This window comes from Helianthus annuus, chromosome 7, assembly GCF_002127325.2.
Source record: "Helianthus annuus cultivar XRQ/B chromosome 7, HanXRQr2.0-SUNRISE, whole genome shotgun sequence".
NCBI classification, from domain to species: domain Eukaryota; kingdom Viridiplantae; phylum Streptophyta; class Magnoliopsida; order Asterales; family Asteraceae; genus Helianthus; species Helianthus annuus.
Window position 1 is genome coordinate 77905841 of NC_035439.2, and position 16849 is coordinate 77922689.

The following is a 16849-nucleotide window of genomic DNA, read 5'->3' on the forward strand; positions in this document are numbered from 1 at the left end:
CTTCTGGTGAACTTTGTGAGCTTTGCGAGCTTTGTGACAACAACTCAAAACTCGGTACGGTGTTATCTACTTCTTTCCTCCTACGTGTTTACCTCTTCATAACACTCTTTTCCGTTTCTGCCCACTTAATGGTCTCACCGATAACTTTGTCTAACTTTATATCCCCATCGTTTTGTGTCACTCCATCGACCTTCGTTGCACCACATTCGTCATTTTTTGATACACCGTCCAACACATCACCTTCATCTTTTAAACTTCTTTTTCTTGACCTTGTAAACACCTTCATCCCACCTTTGATTTTAACATTAACCTTTTTGTCTTTTTCACGCGCCATCACTTTGTTTTCTTTGCTGTCACCCATCTCCTTTGTGCTTAGCAAAACCGACATTTTGTTTTCACCTCTAAACGTTCTATCATACTCCCTCACCAACTCTTCAACCTTCTCATTCTTTGGATATTTGTAACAAATATCATCCAACTCTTTATTTAACAACTTTTTTTTGCTTAATGTCTCAGCCATTAAGCTTTCAACCATACGAACATGCTCCTAATTAATAACACATCAATAAAACAAAGTTAGTAATATCAACCCAACATTATGCATATATTCAGCAGCTTTATCACATTATAAAACACGGTTATGCACATGTGCATCAACTTGTAGAACATGAATTATATGTTCATATAAACACAACATTATGCACATGTGCATCAGTTTGCACAAATCATCTTAAAATTCTTATTATGCACATGTGCATAAATTATATGTTCATATCGACACAACATTATGCACATGTGCATCATCTTGCACAACATTTATCGTATACATCATATATGCATAAAATATATGTATGCACATGTGCATAAATTATATGTTCATATCAACACAACATCATGCACATATCATATATGCATAAATTATATGTATGCACATGTGCATAAATTATATGTTCATATCAACACATCATTATGCACATGTGCATCAGGTTGCACAACATGTATCATATTCATCGTATCCTAACCACTAACCCCACCACATGTCTATTAACCTAACACAAATCTATGTCAACCACATACAATCTACAAAATACAAGTTATTATTTTAAACAATATAATCAACGAAAGCTGGATCACAATTATAATTGCACTGGATCACATTTATAATTGCATAAAAAAACAAAAAAACAAAAATAAATAAATAAATCATGTTAAAACATTATACGTACCTCAAATGTCACATTTTTCTTTTCGCCTTCATTCTTATCTACCATTTGCTCCACTTTCTTCATTCTATCCTCTTTCGTTTCATGCTCCACGTCAACTTGAGTGTCGACATATCCTTCACGTAATGCCCCTTTTCCAAAACCGCCATTCTTTATTTCCCATGTCTGCCTTCTGCTCAACATTTCTTTAGTCCAGAATGATAATGGACTCGATATTCGGACCGTATTGATGTCCCCACACAATGTTCTATCCACATATAACATCTGCACATGTGCATTATTACCATATGTGAAAACTATATATACATATATATATACAAACTAAAAACAAAATAATTTATACAAAAATTCAAATTAATTATATATCTTATTTCAAACATAACACTTAACTTACCACCAATATTGTAAGAGCACCATTAAAATATTTTGACGTGCTATCCCGTTGCCATCCATCTTTGCTCATCTTCATGCTATCACAAATATACTTGCACCAGTTCACATCTTCAACCGCCACATCTTCGCCTAAGCATTTCAGAAAATCAATTTTGCATCTACCATCTTTGTTTATTTCCACCATTGTATTCATGAACAATGTCAAAAAATCATATTTAAACATCATGCCATCCTCCGTTGGGTTATCTCTTAATCTATCGACAATTCTACTCGGTGTTATTGTACGCCCTTTGTATAAATTCTTCCACTCAGCCAATATCCCAACTTCCTCATCTTCTTCTTCTTCGTCTTCGTCTTCTTTCACATCAGATTCTATATCAAACCCACTGTTTTTATCATTATTTTTCCCCTTTTGTTCATCCTTATGTTCTTTCTGCTCCTCATTCTCTTTATCCTTCTTTTTCTCCTTCTTTTTATACTCTATAACAGCCCCGCTGTTTCTCAATCCCAACAACTCGCTAATAACAGTTTCGTTAACTTCAATGTTTCCAACAGTCAACTTGATTGCCATATCTTTCCTGCTAAAATTGTCTACCACAAAATGTGACATCTTCGCTGGCAAGCTGTCAGTTTTAAGCTTCATAATACTTCCAAACCCCATATTTTTTATTGCTACCAACTGTTGTTTAGAGAATGTGTTTAACCCCACCAAAAGTTGATGCGGAGATATGCGTGTTCGTATCGATTGCCAGTTAGATACCCTCATAACCTTTTTACTCACCGTCTTCTTAACTTTCGGTGACACAACTTCTTTATTTGAACCTGTTTATCAACATAATAACATGCACATGTTATATAATGTATGTACAAAAAAAATGTACATGTGCATTTCAAATTTTTATTAATTATTTTCAATAACACGTACCATCACTATCATTGTTATCAACTTTGGTGTCTTTCACTTGTCTTCGCGATCTTACAATCCTTTTGTTCTTTGTCTTACATGTTACATCCAAACCTTTGGTTGTTTCTTCGTGTTTGCGTTTGCTAGTCCTTCTTTCTACATCAACACATTTAGTTGCATCTTTTCGTTTCTGTATGCTTTTTTCCTTTTGTGCGTTCTTTTCCACCTTTAAAATACCTGAATTCAAAAAATTAATGCGTTTGCGTGAGTTATAACATTTGAAAAAAAAAACTGATAATGCACATGTGCATAAATGCATATTGCGTCATTAACAATACTAATATTAACAGTAAGTTCTCAATACTTTCTAACCTTTTTGCTTAACAACCGCATGCTCGTCTTCTGTCGCATCAGGCATTCTTTTCGACCCTTCATCTCTCGGCTTCAGTAGAAACGTAACTTTCTTTGTTTTTTTTCCATTTTACTGCATACAAGGAGAATGTATATTAACACTAACACACGCGCATAACTATAACTAAGCAACTATAATTATGCACATGTGCATACATACAACTATTAAACAATTTATCAATATATACACATGTTAACACATTGACCCGACAAAAACAAATTCGGTTACAAATTATAAACATACTTTATCATGTTATGCACATGTGCATACCAATCAATCATAAATATGAACCAAAACCATAAGTTATCAGTAAAACCATAAGTTATCACATTATGCACATGTGCATTCTAACACGTTATGCACATGTGCATACCAATCAAGCATAAATATGAACCAAAACCATAAGTATAAACATAAGTTATCACATTATGCACATGTGCATTCCAAAGCAAACACAAACACATATGCACACTACACGAACAAACAAACACATATGCACAACATCGGTTGTAATCTACAACAACAAACATTAAAACCTTCAGTCTTTTCAACCAAAATACCCCTGGAACTTTTACCGCAGGACCAAATGAATAAGTGATGCGGCCAGCTGTTAACAGCCATACACAAGCATTTTGAGGCTATATTAAGATCCAGCAGCATCATAAATTCAGCACTATGCTTTAGGCTCACACTTTGCAGACGTACAAACAGTAGGTCTGTTATCCGGTGCACCATTAACATAATACTCACAACATGCAGCAAACTACCAGCATTAACAATAGACCCTACATGTATGCAGCTGACTAACCCGGAGATCAACAACTCGGGAAGTAAATACGGATCCCAAAAGCACAGACAGTAAACCCAGTAGCCAGTACCTCGGACAGACAATAAAGAGCGGATGTAATATAACTATGCACATGTGCATACATACAACAATATTATGCACATGTGCATTCCAAAACAAACACAAACATATAATCGCAACAATATTATGCACATGTGCATTCTAAAACAAACAGAAACACATAATCGTATTTACATGCGGATGTAATATAAATATGCACATGTGCATACATACAACAATATTATGCACATGTGCACTCCAAATCAAAACACAAACACATAATCGTATTTACATGAACAATATTATGCACATGTGCATTCCAAATCAATCACAAACACATAATCTATGCACATGTGCATTCCAAATCAATCACTAACACATAATTGTATTGACCTACATCGGCTGTAATCTATATGAACAAGCACATACATATAATCGGCTGTAAGTATGAACAAGCACATACATATAATCGGCTGTAATCTATATGAACAAGCACATACATGAACAAGCACAAAGAACTTTGTATGATATCACATAGTATGAACGTACATGGCTGTATGAACTTTCAAGTTCGTAAATCTATGCAACGACGTATGCTCTTCGTGATATATAAACCTCGCCGAATATGCCGAGTATTACCGTTTTTTGCCCTAAATCGATTCGGTATGGCCGTTTTTTGCCCTAATTTCGAGCCGGCGATTAATGTGCGGACGGCGATTGAATAGGATGATCGTATAGCGAATTTTTCTGATGAACTGCTGGAATAGGGAGCGGCATTGAGTATCGGCGATTGATATCGGAATGTTTTTGTGAGATTTTTGGGGGAAAATCGCCTGATTTGGGAGAGTTTGTGTTGGTTGGACTTGAAATTGTACTATAGATCATGTTTTAATTAAACGCTGACGTCCGTAGCGGGGGAGCGCGAATTTAATTTTTTTTTTATTTACAAAATTGACATCCGTTCACATTGGTTCTCGCGGTTCTCGCAATAAAGGTGGTTCTCGCATGAACCCCACCCTATATATATATATATATATATATATATATATATATAGGGGAAGGATAAATCGAAAACCCACTCCAGTTGACTAAACCCTGAAAACCCAATAACAACCATTGATCATACTTGATGGATGGCTATGATTCACTTTTGCCCATAAGTTGCTTTTGTGTACTTTTGTCTCAATTTTATAATATATTTCATGTCCTGAATGGTAATTTTGGAATATTAATTCAATTTCTCTTACAAAAGTCTGCATGTTGTAAGAATACTTTTCTTCTCTTACAAAAGTCTGCAAGTTGTAAGACTACTTTTCAATCTATTTTTGTACGTATATTTTTATAATATATTTTTGGACGTATATTTTTTTTTTTTTGGTTTTGTTACATGTGTATATGACAATCTATTTTTGTAACATATTTTTTTTTGGTTTTGTTACATGTGTTACATAGAAACGTAACATATAACCTGGAAAAAATGTAACAACACACTTTATTTTTTACAGTAATTTAAAAAAAGTGTAACAATGCACTTTATTTTCTTTAACGTGCATTATTTCTGTAACACAAAAAATGTAACAGGCATTTTTTCTTTGATTGTTACATTTTTTATGTAACAAAAAAAATGTAACAGACATTTTTGATTTGATTGTTACAAAAAATGTAACGGGCATTATTTATGTAACACAAAAAAACGTAACTGTCATTATTTATGTAACACAAAAAATGTAACATGTTTTTTTTCTTCGATTGTTACATTTCTAACACCCGGTTACACGGTGTTACATAAAAAATGGCTAGATCTTGGAGTTTCATAACTAAGACGCATACAATTGTCATGAGAATTGTTACATCAAAAATATAACATGCATATAAAAATATAACTTTATTAACAAGAATCCAACAACAACAGATTTTTTAGATTCAATCATCATAACAATAAACAAGAAAGTAACTTAGATTTTAATCCAATACATAAGAACTTAAATCAAATTGTTTCTATTTGTTTAGATATGAAAAAAAAATCAAATTGTTTATATAAGAACATATTTTACACAAAAAAATGAAAAAAATCAGTAATAAAAAACAACATATCCAGAAAACAAGAACTAAAAAACATTCATCTTCTTGAACAAAAAAAATGAAAAAAGTTGCAGATCTATAAATCACAAAAAATGAAGATCTATAAAACACAAAAAAATGCAAATCTGAAAAAAAAAACCTTGAAAACAAACATACTTATGGATCTGGAGGATCTTTTAGATCTGGAACATCATGTTCAACATCGAACATCTTTTGGATCATCTTCAACATCGAATCATTATATGGAATATCATCTTCAACATCGAACATCTTTAACCGGATCTGGAGCATCTTTTGGATCTGGTAACATCTTGGAACTGGAACGCCTTTTTGGATTTCGGATCTGAACCAGATCTGAGTCTGATGTTGTATGGAACACCGGTTCGATCTTCTGATCTTTCTCCGATCTTCACTGCCTCTCTCACCGATCCTCATTGCTTCTCTCTCTCCGATCTTCTCTCTCTAACCATCTATCTCTCTAGATTTTTGGGAAGTAAAATATGTTCTTCATTTGAGAAATGCTTCATAAAACACAAAAAGACTCTGTTTGGGAGAAATGAGATGTGAGAGATTTGATTTTTGATCTTGTTTCATCTATATTGGAACAAGAGAGAGAGGATGATTTATGTACAACTTTTAATTGTTTTCATTCCTCTCTGGTTCGAAAAAATGATGTGAGATGATGAGGGATATGTATTAATGAGAGAAAAGGAAGGTTGTGAGAGGAAGATGTGAGAGAAAATGTCACACCCAGAAAAATCAGAGCTGGCGTGACTGGACCGGTATCTTCATTGCACAGCGGAAGCAAATAAGCTAAGACTTCTAAACAGTGAACGCCCGCTAAGTACTCAAATCACCATGGGTTCTCCTATTCCAACCGTTCCATATTTTTGAAAATGCAACCTGAGAAAGAACATGCGAAAAATCAACATAAAGTTGACCGAGTTCATAGTTTGTTTTGAAAAGATTTAAAATAAATCTTTTTGATAACCGGTTTAAAAGTTGTGGAGAAAATTTAGTAAAAATCATTTTCTCGGCATGATATATGAAAAATGTGAGTCTAGCCCACGAAAATCTTTGTGCATTGTACGAGAGAGAATGGGCCAAGCCCAAAAGAGTATTTGTAAGCAGGACCAACATGTCCTCTTACTTGTACATAAGTTGAAAACATTATTAAAGTTTGTAAATACATGTATTATGAGTTTGCGTCAAATGAATATTAAAAACATTTGAAAGTTATAGTGTTGTAAGTTGGTATGTAAGCGTCTATGAACATGTTGATCATTAATGTTTCGCGAGGACATTAATATATGCGACGACATAGGAGGTACTCAACCCGCGTAGGCAATTTAAGTGTCGAACTCTCGACGCTGGACACAACAGCACTCTAAGTGGTCACCCATGGACCGTGAGTGGGGCTCGCCCGTACCCATTAGATCTAACCTTTGTTCCTTGGTCCTCAAAAGGATTAGTGGCACCTCAGTTACAGCCTATGCTCACATGATCTAAGAGTTCATTCCATAACTTAATCATACCTAAGTTTGACATGTATTTCCCCCTGAAAGTTGTTAACCGAAACGTTGAAAGAAAAGGGGGACATGGTCTCACTGAGGTGTCTCGTTTTTCGTTCGCAGGCCAACCCAGCCCCGTTGCTGTAACTAGGACATTCTCGTCACTAGTCATGAAAATCATGCATGTTTTGTAAAACCGGTATGTTTAGTATAATCGTTCGTAAACCATTCAAGTTCGTTGAAAATCATTTGCAACGTGGTTTATAAATATGTGTTTTCGTTCATCGAAATAGTGTTTTCTTTTGCAAAAACTTGCATGTCTTTCCACCCCCGAAAACATTTATAAAAATGTAAAACCGTAAAAAGTGGGGGTTATGAACTCACCTGGATTTCCATGTGCAAAGCTAGCTTAAAGTGCATTCCATAGTGTCGTTCCAAGAACGTGTGTTAGCTAGCGTGCATATATGGTATTCCTAACAGGGAATAAGTTGTTAGTTTCTAATTAACCGACGTAGCTAAACTACGTGTCCGAGCTCTACCGAGTTGTTAGCTAAACGGCTATAAAGGTGTTATTATTTTGGTTTGAAATAACCAAACTATTGTTATTTGATCCCATTCATAATCAGGATGACGCTAAGTCTCGGAAGCGACTTAGTTTCCGAGTGATTTAGGATATATATATTTATATATTTAAATATAAATATACTAATTCGTGTTAGTTGTCATGAATAGAAAGGCGTATTAGAAATAGTAAGACGACTCTTCGTAGTTTTTATAAACTAGTAGCTTGTGTTTTTTTTTTCGAGATGCTATGCATCCATTTCGTAAGTCGTAAAACGTCGCCAAAAGTATAGATATACTTTATATTTATTTCGCGAAAATACTTTCATAGGTGCCGCTTATACAATATAAATATGTTTGGTATTTTGGATTTTTACGGAAAATCGGGCAGAGTTTCCTCTGTTTTTGGACGATCCCGACAACTAAGTGTCGATTTATTTTTCAAAATTCAATTAACAAATCGATATAACCAAAGTATATAATTTCCGTCAAGTATGCAAAAATCGTAAATAAATCATTATATAAACGATGGTTCGAGCTCGGTTCGCGTATTCGAATATTCAAAAAATAATGTAAACTAACTCACTATGTTTAACTTTTACCGAGTCTCGTGGCCGATCATTTGACTGCCGTTGACTGGGGTTTGACCAGTTGACTTTTGTTGACTTTCTGACCTGTTCTGACTCGAATCCGAACTCATTGAACCGAACTAAGACCCGAGCCAAAATCTGAACCCGGACAATTCCGTTGACTGCTGCTGACCGGTTTGACTGTGTGGACCCGAGTTGACTCGGGTTTGACCGAGTTGACTCGGTTCGACCGAGTCGACCCATTCCTTGAACTCCAAACCGAACGGATCTGCTGTTGACCGCCTTTGACCAAACCCGAGACCGAACCGTTGACTAAGTTTGACCAGCCTTGACTTGCTTTGACCGGTTGACCGATCCCGAAGCTGACCGGAGTGAACCCGAACCATGATCGAGCCGAGCCTGACTTGTAGCAATCCGAACCAAAACAAAATAAAAAAAAAGGTATGTTGATTACAATCTGCGCAATCGTTTCGAGTTTAACCGAAATAATAAAATAAAGAAATGCTCACCGGAGTCGTGTGTCTGACCCGACACCGAACTAAGTCGACCAGGACCCAACTTGAATCTGTTGAATAGAACCATGACCCGACCCGCTTGAACATGATACCTGCTGAACCCGAGCCTGATCCGTGACAAGAAATCTGTCGGACCGAGCACCACCACCACCGTACAGCTTCCGACGTGGCTCCGATAGCCGTCGGGTCTCACCGCCATCACCGCCGTATCTCACGGTGGCTACGGCCGCCGTCGTGAAGATCCACCACCACCGCAGCGGCGGCTGCACCGAAACTCTTCGCCGTCTCTCTCTCTTGAAGTCTCTCTCTCTTCTGGACTTGTCGTCGGTAATCACCGGTTCTTCAGTGAGTTGAGGGGTGTAGGCTATGTTGAGTTGTGTGTGAAGGAAATCATAAAGATCTGAGAAGGGGGGGGGTGTTGCGTGAGGTTGAGGGAGGAGGAGAGAACAAGCATGTTCTAAACCAGCTTTTTAGGTGATGTTGATATGGTTTTCAAAGAACTCCATTTGTATCTTGTCTGTATGTGTGCGTATATAATCAGAGAGGAGAAAGAGATGTTAAATAGGTAGGGTTTTGTTACTTTTATGTATTCATTCATTTATTATAATTTTATTTTTACACATTTGCTAAAGTATGACAAAAGTCAAATAGGTATTTTTTGGTTACCTGCTTACGCTTCCATACCATCCATACATTCTTGATGGTTTTTTTTCTTTTTAAATATATATATATATATATATATATATATATATATATATATATATATATATATATATATATATATATATATATATATATATATATATATATATATATATATATATATATATATATAGAGTCCCCATGTTATACATTACTTTTTGTCAGACAAAGATTTGTGGCCAAAGATATGGAATCATGAGGTATAAGGGATGATATTTTATATAATAAATAGTCTAGAGTATGGAATGGTGATCTAATATATGACAGATAATTGTTTAGATAAAACTATTGTATTTTGGTTGAAATATTATTTACTCAATTGAAATATATAGGGACCATATAAATTAATCATATAGAATTGTATACACACACGTATACATTAGGTATTTTGAAAAAGAAAAAGCTAAATCTTTATTATTGTAGATACATGTTAAATCCATATATTATATAATCATGTTTAAATGCATTTTTTTATAACCATATTCATAACTATAAGTAATACGTATAAACTTCATATTTGTCGGCGTGGCCAGTATTTTGTACGGCATCAGTTCGTTATCGTTTATCGTTACGCAGATTCTCCGTGGATTATCATTCGCGTACTGTAAAGTCGAATAGGTGTTCCTAGGCATTCCAATAGCCTAATTAAGTTAATTCGTGCCTTAAACACTATTTATTATTGCCTTAAACATTTGTTAATCACGTTATTAGAAGCCGTTAATTACCGGTTGTCACATTCTCCCCCTGTTGCAGAAATTTCGTCCTCGAAATTTAGTCTATGTTATCTCCTCAGAGTTATGTCGTTCCTAGGTAAGTCCGAATAATAACAAAGTGAGTGACTGCGTAACCGAATCAAGACTTATTCGGATTACGTGAGTGTAAAGACATTTTGAATCAATAAGAACCCAACGGTTCAACTGAGTTTGTTCCAGAAATCGATGTCAAGTGAACGAAGCGTAATGATACTATCACCAATGCGATCAAATTTACGGGATTCGACAAAAGAGGAATCTCGACCAATAGAATTCCAAATGAACGTTCGTAATATGCAAATCAATTTTGGAACAGTCGAATTTTCTACCAACGGAAACTTGCGTTGGTTGTTGTATGATTGAAAACTCGAATCGACAAGTTCAAATAGATAGAATCATGAAATGATTTGTCAACTACTGGACCAATAAATGAATAAGATAAAATCAATGTTTTGACATTGTTAAGTTGCAAGGATACACCGAAATGAGATACAACTGAACCTGGTGTATCATTGTCTTAATACATAGTTGCATCAAGACTACTTAAATGATGTGTCAAACGAAAAGCATATATAATTTCGCATGAGACGGCTGATCGTGATTAGCACAAGCTACAAGTTTATACCGACGCCACAAGGTGTCGTAGTTATTGAAATAATTCAATGATAGCGGTGATCGAACAAGTATCACCGTGTTGAAATCAGATGAAAGGTTTAACGAAGTAATTATGAATATTTGCTCCAACAAATCCCATAGGATTTTCAATTGAAAATGAAACAAATAAGTAATGTTTTCGATCGAGGATGGAAAGCAATAAATATCACAGAATGTTCGATCGATGACGGAAGAACCGTTAAGAGGTACACCGGAATATTTAACACGAACTTAGGTACCATTATCTTACCACACAATTGCAATGAGACTGATTTAATACAAGAAATCAAATAAGCGGATTTAATATCAATAAACAAATAAATAATTTAATAATGAAATCCGTGCATGATGTGAGCAACGAGATTAGCGCAAGCTTCAAACTTGTGAAATACGCCACCACAAGGTGATCGTGATCAAAGAAATGATACAATGAAGTCGAAAACCAAACAAGCCTGTTATGGTTCAACGCAATTGAAGGGCTCGTTGGGATTATTTTGAATATGATGGCCTCAATCCATCATATGGAATCTTGAATCGAATATTACGAGCAAGTTCAAACAATTGAACTTGGTTTAGTCACATTTGAACGATGAATGCATGTGTTGACAATAGAATTTCGAAATGGTTGCAATGAACAAACCATGTAATGTAACACAAAAGAAAAGAGTTTCAACTAGTTCGTTGACTCGATATCAAAAAGTCAACACTTCACAACAATGCGGGTCATCTAGATCACAATGCAAAGATCAAGTATAGCGAACGATATTTGAGCTTTGATAAAACGACAATTTGGAGTGAAGCCCTCTAATGGTCTTCACGGATCAACGAACCACATGCGCGAAAAACAATGCATGCGTACATATGAATCTTGGTTTAAAAAAGCGCGAAGCGCTCCGAAGCATTTTGGTTCCAAAAGCTTTAAGCGAAGCTTCAAGCGCGAAGCGAGAGCTCACGTATACGAAGCGCTCCATATTATATATAATTATATATAATGTTAATTTTATATATATGTATAAAAAATAGCTATCCATATTATATATATGTATTTTATAATGTTAATTTTGTACTTTTATGCATAAATTAAAAAGTTTAAGGACCAAATGTAACTACTGAAGATAAAGGGGGTTAAATGTTTAAATAGACAAACTATCTTTACACTTTTTAAGTAAAAAGTTAGAAGTTTTAGGGACTGAATGTAAACTAATGAAAGATAGAGGGGTTAAATGTTTAAAAACCTTAACTTATAAAAACCCTAAAAACCTAAAAGACATATACGCAGCCGTCAGCATCTCTCTTCTTCTTCTTCCCCCTTCTTCCTGGTTTCCGGCTGAAAGCAACTCCGTCGCCGGAATTTGTCGCTTAAAAAATGGCCCAAATAGTGATCTGATTGGCTGGAGCGTCGCTTCACAGCTTCAACGCTTCACCGCTTAAAGCTCGCTTCAGCTCGCTTCATGTAATGCAGCGCTTCAGAGCCAAAAAAGCGTTTTTCCGATCGCTTCATCGCTTCATCGCCTCAAGCGCGCTTCAAGCGCGCTTTTTTAAACCAAGATATGAATTCATCAAAAATAAAACAATCGAGTGTTTGCTATCATGGAAGAAAATCTTTGTGGTGCAACGATCATTAGGGGGGAGTAGAAATGCAAAAATCTACTCACTATATGTAAGAAGTCAAAATTTCAACAAAACAAATTTAAGGACTTTACCTGGAAGTTCACGTGATGATTGGTTGTTATGTGACATTACCATAGAATGTTGTACATAGCATAATCGCCATGAATGAAGTAGGGGGAATGCGGAGGCATGTGACTTCTTTTGCGGCGCTAGTAGTTGTGAGTCTCATTAGACTAAGTATCGATCGTTATGAAATCTTGTTTAAGCGTACCTCGGCGTGATTCGTGTTGCTTGCAGGATTACGTGGCAAATTGCCGCATTTCGAGCAGTAATTCTCTTGCTGACAGAATTAGCATCATTGTTGTCGTGCCCAAGTGTGTTCTCCAAAGGCATTACCTCGAAAGTCGTGTGTGATGTACTCCGACGTCCGCTGACGTATAGTTTATGCTTCACATATAGTTGTGCAATAGCGTTTCGTTCCACGTAGGTTACCTGCTTGGGTAACTAAAATAGCATAGACAACATAGGTAATGGCGCTTGCCCGAGTTAATAGTCGCAGTTCCTACGTATTGACCTTTTATGGATTTTGACATAAATTCTCTAAAGGTCCTAGAAGCATGTTATCAAAACACTCAAGGTTTTGCTTACACTATGTAATCGTTCCGTGTATCGTGTATCAAACATAACTCTTGTGCATGTTTAAAAACCAAAACTGTTGACTCATTGTTTTGGAAATGGTTGGAACCCATATTCGAGTACTAGGCGTTCTGTATGTGTTTTAAGTCTTAAAAATCTACGTCCCTAGAGGAAAGTGAGGTTAAAGCCTAGGTATCTCTACAGAAACCTAATTCGCTGAAACCTATGGCTCTGATACCAATCTGTCACACCCAGAAAAATCAGAGCTGGCGTGACTGGACCGGTATCTTCATTGCACAGCGGAAGCAAATAAGCTAAGACTTCTAAACAGTGAATGCCCGCTAAGTACTCAAATCACCATGGGTTCTCCTATTCCAACCGTTCCATATTTTTGAAAATGCAACCTGAGAAAGAACATGCGAAAAATCAACATAAAGTTGACCGAGTTCATAGTTTGTTTTGAAAAGATTTAAAATAAATATTTTTGATAACCGGTTTAAAAGTTGTGGAGAAAATTTAGTAAAAATCATTTTCTCGGCATGATATATGAAAAATGTGAGTCTAGCCCACGAAAATCTTTGTGCATTGTACGAGAGAGAATGGGCCAAGCCCAAAAGAGTATTTGTAAGCAGGACCAACATGTCCTCTTACTTGTACATAAGTTGAAAACATTATCAAAGTTTGTAAATACATGTATTATGAGTTTGCGTCAAATGAATATTAAAAACATTTGAAAGTTATAGTGTTGTAAGTTGGTATGTAAGCGTCTATGAACATGTTGATCATTAATGTTTCACGAGGACATTAATATATGCGACGACATAGGAGGTACTCAACCCGCGTAGGCAATTTAAGTGTCGAACTCTCGACGCTGGACACAACAGCACTCTAAGTGGTCACCCATGGACCGTGAGTGGGGCTCGCCCGTACCCATTAGATCTAACCTTTGTTCCTTGGTCCTCAAAAGTATTAATGGCACCTCAGTTACAGCCTATGCTCACATGATCTAAGAGTTCATTCCATAACTTAATCATACCTAAGTTTGACATATATTTCCCCCTGAAAGTTGTTAACCGAAACGTTGAAAGAAAAGGGGGACATGGTCTCACTGAGTTGTCTCGTTTTTCGTACGCAGGCCAACCCAGTCCCGTTGTTGTAACTAGGACATTCTCGTCACTAGTCATGAAAATCATGCATGTTTTGTAAAACCGGTATGTTTAGTATAATCGTTCGTAAACCATTCAAGTTCTTTGAAAATCATTTGCAACGTGGTTTATAAATATATGTTTTCGTTCATCGAAATAGTGTTTTCTTTTGCAAAAACTTGCATGTCTTTCCACCCCCGAAAACATTTATAAAAATGTAAAACCGTAAAAAGTGGGGGTTATGAACTCACCTGGATTTCCATGTGCAAAGCTAGCTTAAAGTGCATTCCATAGTGTCGTTCCAAGAACGTGTGTTAGCTAGCGTGCATATATGGTATTCCTAACAGGGAATAAGTTGTTAGTTTCTAATTAACCGACGTAGCTAAACTACGTGTCCGAGCTCTACCGAGTTGTTAGCTAAACGGCTATAAAGGTGTTATTATTTTGGTTTGAAATAACCAAACTATTGTTATTTGATCCCATTCATAATCAGGATGACGCTAAGTCTCGGAAGCGACTTAGTTTCCGAGTGATTTAGGATATATATATTTATATATTTAAATATAAATATACTAATTCGTGTTAGTTGTCATGAATAGAAAGGCGTATTAGAAATAGTAAGACGACTCTTCGTAGTTTTTATAAACTAGTAGCTTGTGTTTTTTTTTTCGAGATGCTATGCATCCATTTCGTAAGTCGTAAAACGTCGCCAAAAGTATAGATATACTTTATATTTATTTCGCGAAAATACTTTCATAGGTGCCGCTTATACAATATAAATATGTTTGGTATTTTGGATTTTTACGGAAAATCGGGCAGAGTTTCCTCTGTTTTTGGACGATCCCGACAACTAAGTGTCGATTTATTTTTCAAAATTCAATTAACAAATCGATATAACCAAAGTATATAATTTCCGTCAAGTATGCAAAAATCGTAAATAAATCATTATATAAACGATGGTTCGAGCTCGGTTCGCGTATTCGAATATTCAAAAAATAATGTAAACTAACTCACTATGTTTAACTTTTACCGAGTCTCGTGGCCGATCATTTGACTGCCGTTGACTGGGGTTTGACCAGTTGACTTTTGTTGACTTTCTGACCTGTTCTGACTCGAATCGTAACTCATTGAACCGAACTAAGACCCGAGCCAAAATCTGAACCCGGACAATTCCGTTGACTGCTGCTGACCGGTTTGACTGTGTGGACCCGAGTTGACTCGGGTTTGACCGAGTTGACTCGGTTCGACCGAGTCGACCCGTTCCTTGAACTCCAAACCGAACGGATCTGCTGTTGACCGCCTTTGACCGAACCCGAGACCGAACCGTTGACTAAGTTTGACCAGCCTTGACTTGCTTTGACCGGTTGACCGATCCCGAAGTTGACCGGAGTGAACCCGAACCATGATCGAGCCGAGCCTGACTTGTAGCAATCCGAACCAAAACAAAATTAAAAAAAGGTATGTTGATTACAATCTGCGCAATCGTTTCGAGTTTAACCGAAATAATAAAATAAAGAAATGCTCACCGGAGTCGTGTGTCTGACCCGACACCGAACTAAGTCGACCAGGACCCAACTTGAATCTGTTGAATAGAACCATGACCCGATCCGCTTGAACATGATACCTGCTGAACCCGAGCCTGATCCGTGACAAGAAATCTGTCGGACCGAGCACCACCACCGCCGTACAGCTTCCGACGTGGCTCCAATAGCCGTCGGGTCTCACCGCCATCACCGCCGTATCTTACGGTGGCTACGGCCGCCGTCGTGAAGATCCACCACCACCGCAGCGGCGGCGGCACCGAAACTCTTCGCCGTCTCTCTCTCTTGAAGTCTCTCTCTCTTCTGGACTTGTCGTCGGTAATCACCGGTTCTTCAGTGAGTTGAGGGGTGTAGGCTATGTTGAGTTGTGTGTGAAGGAAATCATAAAGATCTGAGAAGGGGGGGGGGGTGTTGCGTGAGGTTGAGGGAGGAGGAGAGAACAAGCATGTTCTAAACCAGCTTTTTAGGTGATGTTGATATGGTTTTCAAAGAACTCCATTTGTATCTTGTCTGTATGTGTGCGTATATAATCAGAGAGGAGAAAGAGATGTTAAATAGGTAGGGTTTTGTTACTTTTATTTATTCATTCATTTATTATAATTTTATTTTTACACATTTGCTAAAGTATGACAAAAGTCAAATAAGTATTTTTTGGTTACCTGACGCTTCCATACCATCCATACATTCTTGATGGTTTTTTTTTTCTTTTTAAATATATATATATATATAGAGTTCCCATGGTATATATTACTTTTTGTCAGACAAAGATT

At 36.5% G+C, this 16849-nt stretch overlaps 1 protein-coding gene and 1 long non-coding RNA gene across 4 annotated transcripts; both read right to left on the reverse strand.

Annotated features, from left to right (window-relative positions):
• Positions 1-57: 57 nt before the first annotated feature.
• Positions 58-9732, reverse strand: LOC110866315. Of its 2 annotated transcripts, none has more exons than XM_035975569.1 (8): positions 9033-9732; positions 8536-8922; positions 7757-7845; positions 2893-3004; positions 2542-2757; positions 1618-2438; positions 1227-1487; positions 58-547 (listed from the first exon to the last, which is right to left on the reverse strand). In XM_035975569.1, exons 4-8 carry the CDS (start codon positions 2936-2938, stop codon positions 89-91), a joined length of 1803 nt encoding a protein of 600 aa, XP_035831462.1. In that variant the 5' UTR covers positions 2939-3004; positions 7757-7845; positions 8536-8922; positions 9033-9732; the 3' UTR covers positions 58-88. The 2 variants fall into 2 exon arrangements, with proteins under 2 accessions (XP_035831462.1, XP_021971204.2); XM_022115512.2 differs by having other exon boundaries at positions 8520-8922.
• A 157-nt stretch (positions 9733-9889) lies between these two features.
• Positions 9890-16645, reverse strand: LOC110866316. Of its 2 annotated transcripts, none has more exons than XR_004863252.1 (4): positions 16065-16645; positions 15569-15955; positions 14790-14878; positions 9890-13797 (listed from the first exon to the last, which is right to left on the reverse strand). It is a non-coding gene; the product is annotated as an uncharacterized LOC110866316 (long non-coding RNA). The 2 variants fall into 2 exon arrangements; XR_004863251.1 differs by having other exon boundaries at positions 15553-15955.
• Positions 16646-16849: the final 204 nt, after the last annotated feature.